The sequence below is a fragment of the Centroberyx affinis genome, unplaced genomic scaffold, assembly GCF_046629955.1.
Source record: "Centroberyx affinis isolate AG114_WGS23_722 - 3 ecotype Tasmania unplaced genomic scaffold, CSIRO-AGI_Caff_v1 ptg005173l_1, whole genome shotgun sequence".
NCBI classification, from domain to species: Eukaryota; Metazoa; Chordata; class Actinopteri; order Beryciformes; family Berycidae; genus Centroberyx; species Centroberyx affinis.
This window is the reverse complement of record NW_027282570.1, coordinates 9,995-33,292: the sequence shown is the minus strand read 5'-3', so window position 1 is coordinate 33,292 and position 23,298 is coordinate 9,995. Positions and strand designations below refer to the sequence as shown.

Below are 23,298 nucleotides of genomic sequence, written 5' to 3'. Positions count from 1 at the left end.
AACACACCAGACCATTCGGAGGCCTCACATTTCATCCAGAGAGAGAGAGAGAGAGAGAGAGAGAGAGAGAGACATAGAGTAGACCGGAGGAGACGGATGGGCGAACGGAGTGACTGAGAGGAGCAAGAAACCGACATGGCAGGAGACTGAAGACGGATGAGGGACATGATGGAGAGCAGAGACGGAAGAGGAAAGGACAGTATACGGTAAGGCAGAGCGAACGCTGGAGTCAGAGTGTGACAGACAGGCAGAGGAGAGAGAGAGAGAGAGAGAGAGAGAGAGAGAGAGAGAGAGAGAGAGAGGAGAGGAGGGGGAAGGGCAGGCGTGGGAGAGATGCGAGTTGAGTCAAAGCCCCCCCGAGCGCCGCTGATTTTCCCTGTGAAAGACACGGTGCTGAAAAGACGGATAGCGTGTGCCCTCTCTGCCAAGGCATGCCCAAGACAATGACATCATCACCAAACAAGGCAAGGACACGAGCCGAGAAGCCCAGACTCACGCTTAGGATCTTTTATTCATTATTATTCACTCACTTATTCATCATTTTCCTTGCACTCAGACCGTCACTTTGCACCGACAGTGATCATGAACAGTACTTTAAATAAAAATCTCCCTAAGATAAAATAAGATATGTAGTCTTAGATACATGTACAGCTGTATGTGGACACTTTGGTGTGTAGCACAAAATAACGACAGAGTTAGGTTTAATAGGAGGCTACAGTTAATATATATAGGAAAGAGGGTTTTTTTTTTTTTCCTTCATATGTGTTATGTGGGGTAGTTGTACTGTGGGGAGCAGCGGCGTCATTGCTGGCGCTCCTTCTCTGCCAGTCTCTTGGCCTTATTCTGCAGATAGCGTGCCTTGCCCTCCTCGAACCGCTTCTGCTCTTCCTCTCCTTCCAGCTGAGGAAAACAGAAAAAAAAACACATAAACAAAAGATTTTAGCTTTCAGACGCAGTCATCGTTCACGGCATCGCACATACACATTGTACACCGAATGGTTATTATGTCGACGGTTGTGAAAACAGTTCATCAATCACTCGGCGATCTTGGGCATGCAGCTCAGATCTAATTTGCAGGTTCATGCTATGGGCATTTCCATACATCTTGTTTGTGAAGTATAGAAGGGTTGTGAATGATTGAGTGTGATTAAGAGAACAGGAACAAGAGCTGCATTATGCATACGCCAAACCATGGGGGAGTATTCACTTGAGTTACAGTAACAGTAAGATACACATATGATGTAGATTTGGGTGGAGACAAGGAGAAGTGTCACTCCCCCAAATTATTTCTACCTCAAACCGAACACTGTTGTTTTTACTCGCTCTGTGTTTTAGAAGCAACGTTGAGTTTAAAAGGTTTTACCCAAGCACATATTTTACAAAATGGAGCCTTTCCACTGGTTGTTTGAAGGCAATTCGACACATAATTAGACTATGTAGGGCACTGTGGAATGTATGTTTATTTTATTTATTTATTTACTTAGCCTTTCTTTTACTAGGAAGTCCCACTGAGATTCAAAATCTCTTTTCCAAGGGAGACCTGGCCAACAAACGGCAGCAGGAGTTACACAATAAAACAAACAATACAGTAGGGAAAATACAAAAATAGTAATAGCAGTAAAATAAAAAAATATCACAATTTAGGTTGGAAATGTATAAATGTGTACTGTATATGCCATGTTTAATACTTTTGTTTGATGTTTGCCCTGCTCATCAGGGATTTAGTTTAGTGATGTCTTACTGCTGTTCACATTAGCCAATAATTCTCCTCACTGTGTCTCATACAACCTGCATACTTTTCCTCTGATTTAAGATGAAATGAAACCTGCTCATTTGCATACAGACAGACAGACAGATACAGACACAAACATACCCACGGCTTGAATTTCACTACTCTACTTGTCCCTTCTGTGTGGAGAACACTTCTCCTCCCTCTCCCTGGCTCAGCTGGGTTTGGCTGCACATTCGTGGGAGGAAGCACTTGCTAGCCTGCACAGTTTAATTAGACTGCCTGGCAACCTCGTGACTTAAACAACAATACCACAGCAGCGTCAATGTCAACACTTACTTTTATGGTGCTGCCCGCTTTCCCACTCCCTCATCTACACATTGTTCCCACAGAACAACTCAGCAGGGGAGTGTATGTGTGTGTGTGTGTGTGTGTACAAGGTATATATTTAACTGGCATTGGAGGCCAACTACGGCTAAATGTGAAATGTTTTCTGGCTTAATTTTTGTAATGTAAGTCAATATAGTATAAATTTCTACATTTAAGGCAAATAGATTTTTTTTTGTGTGCAAAAATAAATGTACAAACACTCAGACACAAGTTGCAGTTCAAGATATATAAAAAGTGAAACAAAATGAAAATGATCACCAAAATATTTCAAAATACAGTTTTATAATAGTTTCTATTGCAATTCTTATTTTTAATCTGTTAATATTCCTTTGCAATTTCATTAAGAAATAATTTAAGACATGGAGTGGAACTGAGAATTTTGTACTTAGATATAAAATGTTCCAGTTAAGATGAAAAAAGATTTAATACTGGGGACAAGTAGTTTCTACAAAATTCAAGACTATATGAGCAACTGTAAAATAGCTGTGTTTCTTGTTTTATTACACACTTGTACCAAAAGTACAAGTGTTATTAACATTTTAAAACATTCTTGAAATATAGAAGTTGGTAAAGTATATATTGTGCAAAGTTTTTTAGTGGATATCTCTTGAGAGGCAGAACTTAAATGAAACAATCCATGCCTCATGCCAATTACTGTCTATGAAAGAGAAATAAGACTAGAGCTCAATACTTTAGTGCTAAATGACATGTTGAAATGGGTTTTTGCAGTGAACACACCAGGTGGTTGGCAGATTCATGAGCACCTGCCACTCAACAACACTCTGGGTGCAAAGCTGACAGATGGTGCTTTAACTTTACAGACAGAGCAAGGTGGTAACAGATATGACAAAACATCTTGCCAGGGACAAGCCCAGGGGTCACAGCTCAAACCTGATGTGAACATTCAAATACTGACGTCGAGTTACAAACAAAAGACCAGTATTAAATGAAGCAGGTTCAAGAGTTTTTGTATTTGGAGTTTGTTGTATTCTGGTTATATAACAGTCAACATACTGTTCAGTCAATTGTGCTTTTGCCATTCAGCTGAAAGTAATGGACAATTCCAAATCATTGACTTTCAAAGCAAATAACACCTGAACAAGTGTCACTGCAGTTCGAGTGTTTGAACAGCAAATGTCCACGCTGCTCATATGATCGTGCTCTACCACAAATTTCTTTTGATTGCAAGTTTGAAGAGAATCGACAAACTCTGTTTCAAAAAGCACATATTACCTCAAGTAAACTTCCTTGTTTCAAATGAATGGAAATGTAGACAGTGAGGACCTGTGTGACCTTTTAAGCAACAAGACTGCGATAATAAAAACAGTCTGGAGAGGGTGAAAGTTTTGTTTGATCTGTTTGCACCTCTCTAAACAGATTTTGTACAATCGCACAGCAGATTGGTGATTAATGAACTGATATAAATCTTTTTTCTGAATGTGATCTCACCTCTCTGGCTCCCTGGTGTTCTTCCGCCTTCATCTATTTTATGGAGAATGCAGTAGCATCAGGCTACTTCGCTTGCTAGTTAACACTGCCAACTGAACCATTAGCAAACATAGTTTATGTAAGGGATAATGTACAGCGAGCCGGTCACTATAGTAAAGTAAGCCCTGAAAATTGTGATTCAAGACTTATTACACAGCTAGTTACCAAAGATATTCATCATTTGACATGAAATAATGATTTAAAATGATATCATCCATGGGCTACATTGTAGCAGGATAATAACCAAAGAAACTTAAACAAATCTGGTAAGACTGTCTACTTTTGATCAGAAGAACAAATTAAAGTAAAAGTAAAGATGCATAGGTTGAGTTAAATTTTCACAATATGACAATCTTTTCTTCCTTTTATTGATTAGATACAGCTCGATAAAGAACAGACGTGATTTGTAGAAAATTATTTTGTAAGCCATGATTAAGTCTGATCGCGCACAAGTACAGTAAAGTGTCTCACTCCTGACTGACTGACCTGAATCTTCCTCATGGTGCAGTGGTGACAGAGCTGTGGGAAAAACCAAGCAAGATGAAGCACTACAGCAAGGTCTAAGCAAATAACTTGTAAAAATATTTATCAAAACCATGAAAGTAGGCATATTAAAGTCCAACCCGGAGATTATTAGTAGTAAATCAGTACCTCAGATGTCCCAGTGCCAGCTAGGCCAGTCCAGAGTGAAAAAATAAACATTAATCTTTCCCTCAGCTGAATTGTTTTCCTAAGACATTGTGTAACCTTGAAGGAACTCCTTCCAGGGTCACTGGCTGGCTTTAGGCTCTGGGGGCCTTTGTGTGTGTGTGTGTGTGTGTGTGTGTGTGTGTGTGTGTGTGTGTGTGTGTGTGTGTGTGTGTGTGAGAAAGTCAGTGGAGAGCTCCTGCCTTCAACAAAATTAAGCTTAAGGGGCAGAGAAGATCTTTGACTGGGTGTAGTGGGATGAGAATTTCAGAAATACAAATCAATGTATCAAGGGGTGCGCATATACAGCCACATACAGATGTGTGTACAGACACACACACACACACACACACACACACACACACACACACACACGTAAGTCCACATGGTAGTAAAATGCAGCCATGTGGACACTGCATTCTCCACAGCATGTTTATGGTACAATAAGTCCTTCATCTTTATTAATAATGTCTTTGGGCTGTTTGTACCTTTCATTCTCGCTCTTTCTCTCCCTCTCCCTCTTTCTCTCCCACTCTCTCTCTCTCTCTCTCTCTCCCTCTCACTCTCTCTCTGTCGGTCAAACCCCTCAGGACTGAACCAATGTTTAATTACACATTCAAAACCACACAAGCTACAGCTCTAAGGCGGTAATGATGTGGCATCTTGGTTTAATGAACATGCCAATTAAAACAAACTGTACACCTGACTATTGCTAATGAAGAGTGATGGTTCATAACAATATGAGATATGGCCCTCTATTGTTTTGTCCAAGGCAGGGAAAAAGACGATTATGTCCCGAGTAAATGGGAGGATTTGTGTGTGTGTGTGTGTGTGTGTGTGTTTAAGTACAAACTATGAGGACATAATGGAAACGGCAATATAAAAACCTATCATAGTGAAAGTAGTTCAGTACTTATATGGGGTGTATGCTGTCCTAACTGTAATCATTATTGACGTGCAATCACAACTACAGGTAGTTTTTTTTGGTGCGAACCATGTTGGAACAGTTTAGTTTGTTGCATTTTTGTATTTGGTTCATTTAAGTTCAAACTGTCCAATCACAAGTGAACTGGGGGTTCTGTTCTGTGTCCCTGCAATTTTAGCTAAGTATGATGGACTTGTCTGCACTCTTTGCTGTAGTTTACCACGTCTGGTCTGAATACCAGATAAGAACACATGAAGAAACAGCTGAATATGAGCATCAGTCCAGACTGCGGTTTGCCCTCGCTTCATTTTGTTAGGCTACAGGCTTTCCAAGCATGAGGAACTTCTGGCTATCAGATGTCAACATCCGTCTCCATAGACCCATAAACCCTTTATGTTTTGGGGTCTTTTCCTGTGGTTTGGGGCTGGATTACATTCTCACTAATAAAACCACACCACAGTTTGCTAGTTAGAGGACTGACAGTCACATTTTCAGGCATCTCAGTGCAGTTATTTGGTGACACAATAGTTCGAATGACATTGGTCTCGCCTGGCCAAACCAAACAAAATGAAGGAGTAAACGATTTCAGACTTTGATTAACCGCTCCAAACATGATTGTTGTGAACGCGCCTTAAGTGATCATCTTCATCTTAAGGAGTGCTGTCTTCCAGGATTACAATGACCAACAGTGTTTATCCAGGCTCACCAAGAGGTTTGACCTGCATGATAATGTGGTCAAAGCAAAACTATTAGAGTTAACCTAATTGAATACTTTTTCATTTTTATTAATATTACCAAGATGTTGAAATGGCTTCTGAATATGGCATCATTTTGACCTTTCAGAATGATTGTTTTAGTATTAAGCGATGACACTTTTCTCTGGACCACATTACAAGAAGGAGTAATTACAAAACCATCATGTCTGTTGAGCCTTCATGCTGGTGTTTCCATTTTTTGTCAATGTGTATGTATATATTTGTTTTTACTGTGTATACTATGTGTGCATTCCTGCTAGGGCGCACGTGTGCATGCATATGTTCATGCTCATGCGGAATACATTTGCATAACTCAATGAGACAATTCAATGCTTGGCTCAAAATGTCCTTTTGGTGTCCTCATGTAATTGGTATTCCTATGGTGGCTCAGGTCTAATAACTATGATTATGCAGGATCATAAGCTACTACTGGTGTCTCTCTGATGCAGCGATGCGAGTGTCTCTGACATGAGCAAGTTGCAATCATGCTTATTTTATACTGTCTTCAAGTTGAACGTCTCCACTCCCTGGCTTTTTACGCTCTCAAGATAACGTAAGTTTTCTTTTTTACATTTTAAAGTATTGACTTTGTCTTTAGGATGAGCCACATTTTCTCATTATTTTACTTCATATATGACATATCTTGTTATGTTATGTTTGTATAGTATTTATAATATTTTGTAATCACTTGAAATAAACTGAAGCATGTAGAGAATAAATTAGACATGTAGTAGTCTAGATTGGCTATTAAATGATGACACTCATTATATAATAATGACACTTAACAGGCTAGTTTTATTTTCCTGTTACTGTTAAAAGGTAGAATTGGTAAAATTATGAAAAGTATTACATATCTTTACAATCACAGTAATTATGTATGTAACCCACTTTATGTTGAGTATACTTTTTGTGTATAGTTTGTATGAGGGGTTGGTTCATGACCTCATCAAATGGCAAGTACTGTACTGTTTGCACTAGAAACACATGAAAGACTAATTTTAATGTGTTCTTGTGTGAACCGAGACAAAGTCAGAGCCCAGTGCCTTGGCTTGTCAGGTCAGCTGGCCAGGAGGAACAGCTGGTTACACCTGGTGTGCTATTTGTCCATTAGGTGGACAGTTGAATGGAAGGTGACAAACCAAACGGTGCAAACTTGGAACAGGGACCTGGCCTGTAAAGAGGACTCGCTCAGACGATGCCAGCAAAATGCCAGAGGGGTTCCTTTGTGTTGGCACGAGCTGCTATTAGAGCGGGCACAGGGCATCAGAGGCTCTGCCAAATGCCAGTGTCTCAACAGTAGCACTAAGCTGGAAGCTACCGGCTCAAGAAAATAATAGCCATCTGGACTGGCATGAGTTTGGATGCTATCCTGTGTGTGCGTATATATGTGTGTGTGTGTGTGTGTGTGTGTGTGTGTGTGTGTGTGTGTGTGAGACAGAGACAGACAGAGAGAGAGACAGAGAGAGACAATGGCTGACATTTTAGACAATGCTAAAAGGTGTTTCCGTTGTCAAGATAAACCAAATCCTTTCAAATACTCTGTGTTGGCTTTTGTTGAAACCTGAATGAAGCTCTTTCCATGGATACTTCTGCTCAAAGATGATGAATATTTAATGCTGTCAGTTGTTAGTGTTGTGAAAACAGGATTTCTCTCTGTGTGTTGTTCAGTCTGTGCCCTGTAAACCAACCGTCTCCAATTTCTCACTGATCTGGGCTTCATCTGAGTTTCTGACAGCATCAGTCTATAAACATTAAGAGTATTAAGATATCGGTAAAACAACAGGTATACAGCCAGAATAGATTGGCATTTGTTGAAGGAAAAATCCATGCTAAAACACTTTAACACTGTTAAAAGAGCAGATATTGGTGATATACCTTGCATTTCTGGGCGCATGTTGTTGTTGTTTAGTGTATTTTTCTTATTCCTGTGGATAACCAGCCAAATGTAGACAACGTGACCTCGCATCAAGATATTTCCAGTGCAGTTTGACAGCAGAAAAAGAGATTTTGCCATTTTGCACCAACATTCAACAATCATACATGGAGAAATCCATTGTACAATTGGCAGAGAGACCAATTTCTCCACGTGTTGTGTTGAGTAAGGGCCATGGACACTATCATCACTATCTATCACTATCATAGACACAGTTCACAAACTAGTCAGCAACCTAAGAAATCGCTAACTAAAGTAGAAATAGACGAGGCAGGTTGAGAGAAAGTGGGTACAACAAAAAAGTAATATATTACTGATGATATATAACAGTATCAGAGTATCTGAGGGTGGAATTTTCCTTTAAGAAAGCACAGCATATACTGTACTGTCTAAGTATATATTTGAAACTATTTTAACAGGCTTGTAACATGTTATATCTCTTCATAAAATGAACTGGAACCAGGCTGTTATTTAGTATAATTAGACATATAGAACATTATAGGCTACTACGCATGTTAATAACCACCGTTATAAGGGATTATGAATAATCATGAATATTTTTAATTAACCATCCTTTATAGATTAATGTGTTGAGGAGAGCGAGTGTCGGTATTTTCTCCATGCAGGGCCTCGGATTACCAGAGAGAGAGAAATATCTGCAACTGTGGCACGAGTGCACCCGTTAACCCGTTGCTGATTGTCTTGAATGGGAGGCATCTAAAAATAAATGTGCATCACTTCATGTGGACTACAGGAGGTCGCCATGACAACCAGGCTTGTTTTCGTGTCAAAGGAGGCCAGCTGAGTCTCTGCCAGCTAGAAAGGAAAGGGAAGGAAAGGAAAAGTATGGTGGGATGGATGGATAGAGAGGTGGGGGTGGTGAGGGGTGTAGGAGGGAGAGAAGAAGAGAAGGTAGGAGGGATAGAGAGAGAGAGAGAGAGAGAGAGAGAGAGAGAGAGAGAGAGAGAGAGAGAGAGAGAAAGAAAGTGAGGAGGTACAGTAAGAAAGGATGAATAGAGAGAGAGGGAGGAGGAATGAGATAGAGACAGAAGGAGGGAGAGATAGGATAGAGGGAAAGCAGGAAGGACTGATATGAGGAAAGACGGAAGGAGGAGGGAACAGGATGAAGAGTAGGAAGGTGGGGGATGTATGGATAGAGAGAAAGAGAAAGAGAGAGAGGGAGGGAGGAGAGAGAAAAGGGAAGCATAGATAGAGGATGAAGGAGGCATGGAGAGAGCGAGAAGCAGCTTGAAGGAGGCAGAGTGAAGAGCTCTGCTTGAATAACTTCAGTGCAGATACTTTGTCACTATATATTCACCTGAAATTCATGTGCCAACACACTCACTTGTTGTTGACTTGACTTCACTGTGTGCTGTTGGCAAATCACCTTAAAACGCAAAAACTTTTCACAAATAAATACTGGTTTTATGCTCACATTTATGCTCACTACATCTAGCACCTGTCTTCATAACTACGGGTGTATCCTTTCTGTTGGCAAAAGAGCTTTGATTGGCAATCACACACTGGAGTCAACAGACCACTCATGTAAACTGTAAACAGTGTCGGACGTGTTGGGCAGACGCTAACGTACGAGACGCTAGCATATGAAAGCTAACATTACCTATGAATAAAAAGTGGTGGCTTATTGCAGATAGTTGCATTTTCAGTTGATTGAAGGAACGGCATCAGGGGTCAACCTAGCAAACTTAGCGAACCCACGGAGTGATGAGTTAAATTCAGAATACAGTCCATTGCATAGGGACACTGAATCGGAAACGGAGCCGTACGATACTTGCCAATGAAATAGCCAAGCTCACTGTAAATTTTCCTTTTGGCCTTTGGGCATGTTTCATTAGTGATTTTGTCAGTACGCAAAATCATTAGCTTCTCAAAAGTTACTCACAACAGACTGGTTACAATCTCATGGTGAGAAGGAGGGTGGCGCTTTTGCAGGATATAGGAAAGGTGGGACAAAACCCCAACCAATGATATTTACCGTAATCCTTGACGTAAGGTTTGGTCATATAATGTCGATTTAAAATCTAACAAACCCTGATTTTCAATATTCATGCATACCATTTTACAGCCTAAATACCTCATAACCACACAGAGAATTATGCTTTTCAATGGAATTCATCCAGGGAAGGTGTGCTGGGCATGCACGCTCTTTTTCAGCAACACCCACCTTTCTCATTCATACCGTTCCACACATCCACACCCGGGCGTCTAGTACAGCCACAGTGCAACCACAGCTCTCCACTGCTGGACACTGTGCAGTGTGTTGTCCACTGGCCGCCGTCTGGGGATTCAATGCGGTGACCTTCCAGTAACAAGCCTGCTTTTCTAACCTTGGGGCGACCGCCGCCACATTAATACACACCACAAATGCAACAAAGGCATGCACCGGTCAAAGGCCTTTGCAGACATTTTCAATCTTTTTTTCATGGCGGCGCATCGTGCACATACATTATTCTGGTGCTTTTCAAAGGTACTGCTATAGAGAGACAAGGCATCCCCTTCTTCAGCATTACCTACAGTACACTACCGTTACAGACAGCCCATCCACAACCCCCCACCATGCACACACACACACACACACACACACACACACAGTCCCTAACCCCCTCTAGAGCTAAAATGGGGATGACTAAAAATAGTAAACGCAGATGTTTCACTTGGGAGAGAGAGAGAGAGAATGAGAGAAGGGGGGAAAAAAAGCACCTGAAGTCAAAAATAGCAGGCACTGTCCTTTCGATCGGGCTATTTATAGCACACAACGGCAGCATAATCAGCCGCAATGGCAAGAAAAATTACATCGGGGAGGGTTCGACATCTGTTCATCCAATGTTTATACTCTGTTTATACCGTAGTGCAAGACACCCCGAGCCAGTGGTATACGTGAAAAAAGCACTGTGTGTATTTGTGTGTTGTGGTGTTATTGTGGAGGTCGAATATCCGCTCTTTCCACTTAAATTGCACATGGTTCAGTGCCTTGAGAAAGATATGCAACCACATATATAAATAAAGATGATCTAATGAGGTATAATCATATAATAATAGAAAAAGCCCTGTCACCAAAGGTTTGGCTCTCGGTCCATGGTTGCTGCTGATTGTGGTTGAGTTTGAAGCTTTGCATTGGCTGATGTGAGACTGCATAGGGACGTGCTGGTGGAGGGTTTCAGGTGAGGGGAGCAGGTTGTATTAGTATTAGATTGAAGTGAACGTGCTGGTGAACTGGAGCCAGTGGAGGTTCAGGGGGACAAGGTGGAAATTATTTTCTCAAGGAGGTGAGGGTCAGTATGCGGGCGGTGATGCTTTGAACATAGTGAAGCTTCTGGAGGATCTATGACACCTATACCTATAAAATCCTCCAAAAGCTTCACTGTGTTCATCCTAGCCATAGATGATGATGTTACTGAAGTCCAGGCTTTATTTACTTTTTTACAATTTAATTTTTACAACTTGAAAAAACAGCTGACGTGCACACATGCTGATTTATATGACTATTTAACATAATAGATGGTGGCAATGGCCCCAGGTAAACTCGTTGGAAGGGACAGGGAGACCAAACGTTTGCCGCTATTGTCTGGCTTGCAAGGCTAATTAAGGTCAGTGTTGCCTCTCCATGCCGCACAGTCCCTGCTCCACTGTTAGGGGTAGTTTGGGTGTTAATTGGAGTGACACGTTAAACCTTTCCTCCTGCATGTGACGCTGTCCTTCACGTATGCACCAAGGGACTGACTTCTATGAATAGATGTATTGACATCAGTCCTGTTTGGATGGAAACTCCCTCATTTTCACTCAATCTCATCCCCACTTCGAGCTTTCGGTAAATAGTCAGAGCCAGAAATAGCCCTGACTGAGCCTCGTGCTGCTTCTCATTCTCACATAAATAAACACACACACGCATATATGTACGTGCTCAGTGATTCTCTCACAGCACACAAACACACACACACAAGCATACACATGCATTCAAGATCTCTATCTCTGGCTTCCTATCTGTCTATCTCTCTCTTTCCTCTGTATCTCACATAAACACATAAATTCAAAATCTGGCTATATCTCTGTCCAACTTTTTCTCTCTTTCTCTCTTATACACACACACACACAAATTTCTCTATTCTCTCCCTTGTTTATCTGACATGCTACATCAGAGCCCTGGCAGCCCCAGTCTCCATTTAGATTTCCATTTATAGTGTCGAGGATGAATTATTAAAAACACGAGGAGTTTTTTCTTTTTTTTTTTGTTAAAGCCTCTCTTTTCATAAAAATGAGGTGGGGGGAGGAATTACAATGACTCTAATCATCAATGCAATTCCCTGGCATAAAAACAAAAGCCATGTGCAGCTCGTGTGAGATGGAAAACCAGGTGATGAATGCAGAGCGAGAGACAGACAATGGCAACAAAAAAATAAAGGAGGGTTTGTCTGAAATGGAAATGGGGGCGACTGACGGGCGCTTTTGAAAAGGCCGGCTTGCAGAGATGTACACTTTCTGTCTGGGAGGAACAGAAATAAAGAAGTTTGCGTGGGCGTTTGTGTGAGTGTCCATTTCCAAAGAGATGTGTCATGGCGTTAAGGAGTGATGCAGCACCTTTGCATGTGCGCGTGTGTGAGAGAGAGAGAATATCCGTGTGTGTGTGTGTGTGTGTGTGTGTGTGTGTGTGTGTGTGTGTGTGTGTCGCTGTTGATGGTAAGGAGGACCACTAGAGCACTTGGTGACAGAACACCACACCTTACTACAACAACCCATTTCCACGCTTCACTCTCATCCATACTGACAAGCATGGCTTTCTTCTTGCAAATTTCCTATTTCATGCTAATGTTGAAGCACTACAGGACATGGTGCTGTGTGCCATTGTTGTTTTATGATCTTAGGTTAATTGCACAGCAATCTTGTTTAGTATCTACTTCTTTTTTCTGGTTGAGGTGAGCGGATAGCTGTAGGTTAGTGTAATCCACAAAATAGGTCTGATCTCCACTTATAATGTCCCTTAAAACTCTGCTGCCCTGTCTTAACTGCCAAGGCATTTCCCTGGCATATGCACTTGTCCAGTACTCTGCACAAATTTAAAGTTTAATGATTAGCCCAGGTGCAAACTTTGTGAATTTTGTGCAAGTGCGCACTTGAGGGGAAGGCATGGATAATTGCTGCTACAGGGCAGAGACTTATGACCTGCTGATGGTCTGTTGAATTTCATCTAAGCTGCGAGCTCAGTCCCTGCCATCGTTAAAGAGCTGCTTGACTAAAAAGCAAAGTTAATACTATCATTGTGTTGATCAGAGGAGGAACGCTGCATGGGCTTCAAACGTGTCCACATGTAGAGGAAAAAAGAAGAAAAAAATCCAAGGCACTCTCCTCTGTATAAAGTTTAGAAGCCTTTATTATTATTATTTATTATTATATAACTATTTCATGTTAAAATGTTAGAAAATACACGGGCCACAACGCGTCAGTGTATTTTCTAACATTTTAACATGATATAGCCAAGAATAATAAAGGCTTTTTAACTTTATACAGAGGAGAGTGCCTTGGATTTTTTCATCTTTTTTCCTCTTAATACTATCATTATCAAATTTGTCAAGAGTCTGTGAGTCTAATTCAGACCTTGACCCTGTAGTGCATGTTTTTGCTGTTTTTTTTATGCACCAACTCTGGAGTTACACGCAGGGCTACATGGGCCCCTGCGAGAAGCACACTTGCAGTGATTAATATGTAAATCAAAGCAGCTTGTGACTCTGACTTACATCCATTTGTACGTGCCTTTCCTTATGCAACCAAAACCCTGCAATATGTGTAGCCCTTATTAGCATCCTTGTTTTACATCAGGAAACCGATGTAAAACAAGGATACTAATAAGGGCCAAAGACATCAAATAGAATATGAATTGTTGAGTCACAAAATGTGAAGCAATAGCCAGTATCATTAAAATTAACTAAATATTAATTTTAAAAACAATCTCAATTCACTAAATCCTTCATTGAACGCTTGGAATGTGCTTTTAATGACTCGTCTCTCGCCTCACTCCCATTTTTTACTGACAGCTTCATCTCACACAAAAGTCGACTGAATTTTTAAGTGATAATCAAAGAGACTACCCAGTCGAGGGTGGAGGGTGCCAAGAAATCATTTAAATTGGCTGAGCTTAACAGACGGCCATATACAGCGTTTGCGCATAGGTGTGGCTTGGATGATCAAAGTGTGCTGTCTTCTAAATGATGCAGAGCCAGATCACACAGCAGACATCCCTCCTGCGTCACTCCAGGTAACATGCACACTTTCCGTCCTGGCAACAGGTGCTGCGTCAGCCGGGCAGGAAAAAATCACAGCCGTCTGTCTTTGGCTGCCTGCCGGAGTTATTCATGGTGATGAGCAGGCACACCAAAGAATATACATACGTTGATCAGATATTGACACGCAAAAACGCCCAATCAAAGACGCTTTCCATCGTGCTGTGGGCTTTCCAAATGTCATTGGTGCTATTGATTATGAGGGCAACAAATTTATAGGAACAGGAGACACAACAGTCCATGAACATTCAGTTGTTATGTAATGCAGAACTGGCCGTGGCAAGTGTTTGTATTTAGTTTCAATGCAGAAAAGCAACTGGAGAGTAGCTGGTGGGTGAGGTGAACAGAAAGCAGTTGTCATTAAGAAACTAATCTTTTGACATAAAACCTATTTTTGATTGATAAAATAAACTTGAAACTGAAAAATTCTTTTGGTGATTTCTTTTGGGCAAAAATGCGGAATAGTCAAAATCACTTTGGTATTTGTAAAGTCTATTTTATTATGGTTTTTATCCAATAAATTTCCCAAGGACAAGTTTTCAGTTCAGTCTTCAGGAACTCTCATCCTAAGCAAAACTGAATTAAAGGTGCAGGGCATTTAAAGGCAACACTTCGGCAGGAATACATGAAAAATGCTAAAAATCCCTGACCTGATTTTCCACCATAGCAATGGGAAGGACAAAGAAACCAAGGTTTTGAATAAACCTGTGTGAAAGGTAAGGTATTCTCCAAAGTGAGTCTCAATCTGTGTACAAACCCATGGAAATGTACACAGTCTGAATTGGGCCATTTGTGAATATACCTAAAATGTACAGGACCAAATAAATTCTGGATTGGGGCTTTACAAAAAAAAGGACAGACTTTCTGAAAGCAGGCCCTGGATGGCACCAACCTTAAGAGGAGGGACAGGCAGAGGCTTATTGTCCTTGTCCAGGGAGATGTAGGTGAAGGCGGCGGAGACGGCACGATATTTCGCTTTCTCTGCCTCTATCAGCGGGGCAGCGTCTACAAACACTTCAATCTCCATGGACTTGTTACTGGTGAACGTCATCCGCCCCATCACCGTTAAAACACAGCCTGGGGGAGAAGAAGAACAAGAAAATAAAATAAAATGAATGTTTGAAGTTAATGCAGAACACTGCCTTCCAGTGTTCCAGGATTTCTTTCATCATGAAGTTGAATATACCGACATTTCCAAGGAGTATTTAAACTTTTTTAGTCTTTGTTTTTTTTATCCAAGCAGCGCTCTGCTCCTGTCATTCATGGAAGATGAAATTTTCATTCTGTTATTCAAAGGGGATTTTATAGGGGTGTCTAGAGTAAAAATAAAAAAGTAAAAAGGCAAGAAGTGAAGAGAGGTTTTCAACAAATAGAGAAATCAATTCGCAACCATTTCATACCAGAATGATGGCACCATGAAGCCTCAAATCAACTGAAAACATTAAGTGAACACAACAATGTTCACATGAAACAATAAAAAATGCGAGTTGAAATCAAAGTAAGGACCTCTCCACATACTTACACTGAACAAGAACTGAACATGAACTAAGCTGGCACATTCATACAGCCAGCCAAGTAACAATTTAGGATCTGCTCCTGCAATATACTTCAAATACTTGCATCATAAACTTCTTGAAGTCCTGAGAGACTCAGCAGCATGAAAAGGCCACAGCAGATAATCTGTCTGCAAGCAAGAGAATTAATGCACTAAAACCAATCCAAGATTGTCTGGGCATGTGGGCAAGATTTTGGTTCCAGACCCCCATAACTTGAAACGAAGTATTCTTTTTTTGTGCACCAAACCCATCTTGCACTGTTTTCAGACAATACAAAGTACCAAAGTTTAAAAGTAAAAAAGTTGATTCTCCATAGTAAGGTAATAAAAATAAACCTTAAAATATAAAGTAAAAACAAAATTGGATGTTTTTTATTTTTTTCAACAATATTTGAGTTTTCAACATTTTATAAAAGTAAAAAAAAACAAAAAAAAAACATTATGTATGCATACTTACAAATATCCAATATTATAAAAATATAAACATATACATGATATATACATAGATACATACATATTAATGAACAAACAATATTAAAATAATTAAAATAAATAAATTAAATTTGGATGCTTTTTATAATCTTTGTAAAGACTATAGCCATGTACTTATACAGTATGACCAAACAACAAAAGGTATGTAAAAGAAGTCTTGAACTCTTCTACCAAATTACCTGGAAAGGCTTCTATTCACAGAAATAAATGACTTAGCATCCATTGCTGTATAGTGTTTGTTATACTGGCTTTTGACTTCAGCCAAACCAAAGTGGCCAAACATCCATCCAATCGATCTAACATGAAGGCTTATGCTGAAACGTGTTTCAGTCTATTGAGAAAGTTGCTCTTTCTTCATTCCTTAGAAGGTGAAAGAACAGTCAACCAATAGTACTGGGGATTGCTGATCTATTTCTTCATTCTCTTTGATGTGCCTGTACTGTATTATAACCACTGGTTGTCATAGAAACGAGGAGAGAAGGTGTTATCTTAGCAGTCTGAGACAGCTCTCAAGTGTATAACTGAAATCTTATAACACAGTCAAAGTCTTAAATAATAAAACACATACATGGAAAATGAAAGCCCTTTTTCAAAGAACGTGGTGCAAACCACTCTGACGTTATGAGACCAATTTCTGCAAGAACTAGACTAAATTCTGCAAGAACTAGACGATCTTTATTCAGCGCTGGAGCACTCGTCCTACTCAAAGTACAATCTCACAACATTGTGATTTTGAGTAGGTTTTTCAAGAGGTGTGGACTGGTTCAGAAGTCATGTATCTCAGTATTGGTCAAGGTTCAGTACATTTCCTATGTACTGGGGAAAAATGACAGTGCCAACTCTAAATTTGCTTTTTTGTTTAGGAAAACCTTTTCTTCATTTTCACCCTTCAATCAGATATTGGTTATATTCTGTAGTTTCCATAATGCTGAAAACAAATCATAGTGATTACACACTTAAGAATCTGAATAAGGCATGGCAAAATAGCCACCCATTTATTTCAATGTAACTTGGCACATAGGCCGGAAATATGTTTTCCCCTTCCTCTCCAGTTCCTTGTTGTCTGGCCCATACAGAAAACACATTTGTCTTTTTCCATGTTACCACCAGCAGTAGCAAGCCCAGTCACACTCCTGTCAACATGTGAGCACCTACAGTATCTCTGCCATGGCTGTATTAGGCTCAGTGGCGCATGATCTGCTTGAGCCTTGATGAAGCTCTGAGTGAATTTCAAAAACCTTTCATAATTAATAACTTCATAATTCAAAGAGTTGTTTCTGGACTGACATGTTGAAGGTCAGCCACCATCCCAAATTGGCAGCAAGTCCCGTCCCTGAGGAGCCGTTTGATGCAGCTATTCTGGTGAGAGGAAAGTCCATGCCAGGATTTCATGTCATATGGACTAAACTGGGATGGTCATGCCTCTAATTATCCATAGCCTACTTCCTGTTTTTACAAACAGATTTTAGGTTTTGTTACTATGATATACAGACATAATGCAGGAATAAACTTCTAAAGATGCAAAAACAAGAATATCCACTGACACAACTGTTAGTTTAAGTTTATATTCATTTACCTCTATTCGCAGATTACATTTATGCATTAGCAAGCAAGCAAAGAAGACTAGCAGACAGTATAGAGGCGAAGTGATAGTTCTCACTTCCAACTACTTCCATCTTCACTGAAAATACTGTTATACCGTCATTTCGGGGCTCCTGGATCATGTCTGGTTCCTTTTATTTTTTGCCAATGTTGAATATTAATAGGATTTCTAGCTCCCCTTTTGTCCTTTAAATTTGTGAAACCATGACATTAGAAATATCACAGGGCTAATTTATTATGTGTTATCGACCCAATATATTGTGTCATGGGAGACTTCTCTCTATGCTAGAACGTGCACAGCAGGTGACGTCAGCAACCAATGCTGAAATGATAAAGGTAGTCAATGCTAGCTGGTACACACCTGCCTTAACAAATAAAGAAATCCATATTGAATCCAAAGATCTTAAGCAAAATAGTCAGTGTTTGCGTCAGACGTAGTTAGAGGCATTAACATCATTTTACACCCCTGTTAATTTTCCTGTTGTTTCCTGGAACTGGAATTCCTTATTCGGGCAGAAAATGTACATAACACCTCAGTGGTTTATTCCACCATCAGTTCACCACCTATGTCACACATCATTCCCTCTCTCTCTCTTGTCTTTACTGTCACTCACTCACTGTTTGTATAAAATTACGCTGGATCAGTGAAATTAAATCTAAAATCAATGAACAAGACCATCATCATGAGTATTGTTTATGCACCTCTCTCCCTCTTTCTCTCCCTCTTTCTCTCTCGTCCCTCTCAGCTCTTTATCGCTGGTGAAACTCACTCCTCCCTCCCCCCAAATCTCTTTTCATCCCAGGTTCACCTTTTGAAGTTTTGCTCATTTTGTCCGCACTCCATGCCTTTCTTCTTCTCACTCTTTCTACCTCGAGGCTTTTTGCTGTAATGGATGAACGAGAGGAGCGCTGACTGAACTACTGTCTCTTACATCAATGGCCAGCACCTCGCTGACTGATTTTCTCAGTGCCAAATGAGACCCAGTATATTGAGAAAGACATCAGAGACTTACCTGAGGTACTTTACTTTTCCCAAAGTCAGTGGTTGGGAAATTTAAAAAAAAACATGAAATGCTTCACTCTATAAAGGCAAAGAACAAGAACAAAAAGACATAAAAGATTCAACTTAGGCTTGGGGTCGACTGTTCATGCTTTGTGAAAGATAATCAAGGCAGAGTTTCAGCAGGACTGAAGTTGGAACGAGGGATGGGACAATAAGTATTATTATATATCACGGTAAAAAACAACGGTTATGACACCGGCATTAATTTTTACTACCGTGACCACTAGGGCTGAACGATTTTGAAAAAATATCTAATTTTGATTATTTTGACTTTTATTGCAATTGCGATATGATTTTTGATATTAGAGGGAATGATAATTTTTACATCATTATTCTCATTTTCATTGAAAAACATATTAAAGGGGCGCCCTGGTGGCTCACCGAGTAGGGCGCGTACCATTTGGCTCAGGCCTTCCCGCAGCAACCCGGGTTCGAATCCGACCCGTGGTCCTTTGCTGCACGTCCTCCCCTCGCTCTCTCTCCCATAGATGCCAAAAATAAATCTTTGAAAAACGTATTAAAATGATTATGGTGTGATTTTTGCGGGGATCTGTACCAAACAAAGATGTTTTCTTAAGTCTGTAGAATATGATGTGTAGGCCAGGACATCTCTGCAGCATGACAATATTTAATTTAAAATGGTATTTTGACACACATTTCGCCTTTAACAAATATTGCGCCTCCTGTGAAAATTGCAGTAGGCCATATTGCGATTTCGATAAAATTTTGATTAATTGTTCAGCCCTAGTGACCACCGCGACAACCACAGCTCTCGTGCTATTTTCCTAAAAAGGGGGAGCGCTCTAATAAATTGTTCATTTTGCTGGTTACTGGTTAAACCCCACATGACTTTAAATCTGTGCAATTAGTTAAGTCCACTGTTCAGACTACAGACAAAGTGGGACCTCCCACTACTCATAAACAAAACAGCTGAACATTCTCTCCATGAGCCATCTATGTATGGACACAGACCTGAGCCTGTTTAATGTTCTGGGTCTTAACTTCCCACCCATCTGTATTTTGTGTGTGTGTGTATATGTGTGTATGTGTGTGTGTGTGCGTGTGCTATCTGTGTGTGGTCCTCAAGCTTCACATAAGTTCACATGCCATACATATGACCTACATGTTCTTGTACTGTACTGTTTATGGCAAAGCATCACTTCAGACAGTGCTGTTGCGATGGGCACTTAAAGGAAAAATCCACGCTCATCTGCTTCTACTTCATTTAGTTCCTACATTCCCCAGAATGCCTTTTGACATCCCCCCGTGAACTCAATCGGACTTGTTGCAGAGAGCAAAACGATAGTTACATAGTTACGGCAAGAGTTTTTTTCCAGTTGAAAAAACAAGAGTCTCGTCCCTTACTCAAAAGGCAAAATGTCTTGTGGCTGCATTGCATTCTGGTCAATTGAGGCTGCTGTGGGCGGAGAAATTGGTCTCTCTGCCTCTTCTATGATGGATTTCTCCCTGTATGATTGTTGAACGTTGGTGCAAAATGGTGAGTCTAGAAAGAAGTCCATTCTCTTTGATTCTGACACCAAATGATCAACCTGTTTTCGACAGCCGGAATATTTTCTGCTATCAAACTCCATTGTAGCTGCGCTGGAAATATTTGTGACGTCACGTCAGCTACATTTGACCGGTTAAACATGGGAATGAGAAAAATACACCAAACCAAAAAAATGGACCCAGGGATGCAAGGTACATCGTGAATCGCTGTTTTTTTAAGTGTCAAATATTGTAGTGTGGATTTTTCCTTTAGTCCCTGCCTATTATATTCCTGTGCGGTCCTCCTGAGTGTTTTGTCTGACCACCCTAAGCAAAATGGGAAACCTACTGGTGACATAACACCTAAGTCTCTGTAAAAGCCAGGGGAAATCATGTCACCACCACCTAAGCTCAGTGGACAGATGGAGGCAGCAAGTGGAGTAACCAGGACCAGCTGGAAGATGTGGACATGGATCTCAACATGTCTGTCCAAGGTGTTGTTCAGTTTTCTGTTACTGCAACTTGGAACCAACTTGCTCTAACTCTCAGAAAGTTGTGTTTTAAATGTTTTAAACCTTCCCTTCCTCCCACCTTACTACCCACTCCTTTTCACCCAGGACTTATAGAAGACGGTGTTTTGGACTGAGTGAATTTTCCTGCTTGAATATACTAGATAAGGCAGAGTTAGAGCTGAACTGGGACAGTTGCACTGAACCGTGTCGTGTAAAGTTTTCCTACCACATCATATTTCAGCTGGCATTGGAAAGAGAAGTAGCCGGTCCAGTGTAAACACAATGTCCTGAGATAATCATAACATCTGAATCTCAACACTGGATATCTGGATCATATCACATCCAACACATGAATAGACACAGACGCCAACCAGAGCAAAACTATAATCCATAAATGTAATCCATCCATTTACTCCACTTAGAGATGTAATGTGATTGCTTTCAGTTACTTTTGAAATATTTTGCTTCTGCAATCAAGATCCAATTAACAGACTGTCATGAGAATGTTGTTTTTATTAATAGGGATGTGTTAAATTCTGTATCCCTGGAGTCACACAGTCAAATTGCGGTTTCCCTTCAAACATGTTTCTCTGAATAATACAATAAGTACTTGGGTTTACTGTGGGTTTATTTCAGTATTTGTCAGGGGTTACTGTTACCAATTTTCTTCTTAATCTTATTACTGTTTTCCTGTTGAATGCAATTTGTTACTCCCCATCCTGGAATTTAAGGAGAGGAGCTTATCATGCTCATGAGACAAAAAATGTTCAAACAAATGCAGTAATATTCAGTAGAAACACACTTTACTGACAAGCATGAAAGACAGGGGTAAGCCTTTTCACAAAAAATATATTGAAAAAATGTCATACAAACAGCCAGTGAAAACTGTTGAAAGGATTTACACCTTTCGAATTAAACGGGGGTATAAATGGTGCCACCACCACCTACTCAAGGACAGTGGACCCTTTTCCCCACTAAGATACCAAAGGTTAAGTTGATAACGGCCTTTGTCAAAAAAAACAAAAAACAATGAGATTCTTGAATTAACTTTTGAAATAAGAGGCTTGGGTTTCGTACATATAGTCCCTGAAAGGATTAGGGTGACTTAAATGGTTTCTCACTTGAGCAACGAGGAAACAATGACCCCAGAGACAAAGGTTTGTAATGGAAAATGGTTAAAACATAACAACTATGTGTTTTTCCAGATGCAGCAGCTCTGCGAAAGACAACTGGTCTTGATTAGGAGCAACGTGACAGCTGTTAACGTTGGCTACTCCAAATGTAAAATACCACTGTCTGAGGCTGAATTTATAGGCTGTTGGGTTTTTCCACATTATCAAGTAATTGGGTATTTAGAAAGTGTGGTTCGTTAATGCCAAAGCAGCAAAAGCACAAGAGAAGCAACTTCACAGAAGGTGGAGACGTCGCTTCCTGTAGCCACTGGCTGCAGCAATTAGGAAACCAATTTTAGCGCCATTAATGCTAAAGTAACACCAACTCTAGTTATTCGGTTTATTTTGGAGAGGTATTCCTAAACCCTGTGGATATTTGTAACTATCAGTCACTTAAACTCTCTCTCTGAGTTTGTACCAAATCTGATTAGTAGCAAATAAAGAAGGTATCTGAGTGCATCTTCCTCACCTTTCTTGATCTTGCGATGGAAGTTGATGGCGTCCACAGAGGCAGTGACGATGTTGGTGTTGCAGTGTCGAGCCGCCACGATGCCGGCGACCTCGTCCATCAGCTTCATGGTCACACCTGTTTCAAGACACACAGTTTGACTGTAGCATGTTTTCAGAGGACTAAAACCTGATGTTTTGTTACGATCCTTGGTTTATCACCTCTAGTTTGTATCTGAATTTGTGTTCTTTCTTTTCAGTAAGTTTATTTATGTTGCACATTTCGTACACAGGCAATTCAAAGTGCTTTCCACATGGTATATAAGACATTAGATAAGGAATACAGGATACGATAAATAAAAACAAATAAAAAGAGATAATAAAGTGTATGAGAAGAGAGAATAACTAAAGAATTAAAATGCATAAAAATGAATAAATATCAAGTTGAATAAGCAGTGCAAAACAAAAAATATTTGAGCCTAGTTTTGAGCCAGTAAAGCCCTTTGTGATTAAAAAAAAACTGTTTGGTAAATACTGTAAATAAATCTGACTTGACTTGAACATGGACATGGAACAAACCAACATAAAGAAAGGTTCAATTCCACTCTGTCCCAGAAATCCAAACTGGTTCTCCGACTGGTTGAGAACCGTCTCAAAACATTACACATTGCTGCGGCATAGTTGTAAGAATATCACAATGCGTGGTTCCCAAGTCTGTTCTGTTATACCAGCAACAACATAAGGTGAGAAAATCGCCTCCAATATTG

The 23,298-nt window shown here is 40.2% G+C and overlaps 1 protein-coding gene across 1 annotated transcript; it reads right to left on the bottom strand.

The window, feature by feature from the left end:
* Positions 1 to 492: 492 nt before the first annotated feature.
* LOC139666866 (cytosolic acyl coenzyme A thioester hydrolase-like) lies at positions 493 to 22,673 on the bottom strand. The gene is made up of 3 exons (XM_071546206.1): positions 22,554 to 22,673; positions 15,093 to 15,277; positions 493 to 900 (listed from the first exon to the last, which is right to left on the bottom strand). Exons 1-3 carry the CDS (start codon positions 22,660 to 22,662, stop codon positions 802 to 804), a joined length of 393 nt encoding a protein of 130 aa, XP_071402307.1. The 5' UTR covers positions 22,663 to 22,673; the 3' UTR covers positions 493 to 801.
* Between the last annotated feature and the right edge of the window lie 625 nt (positions 22,674 to 23,298).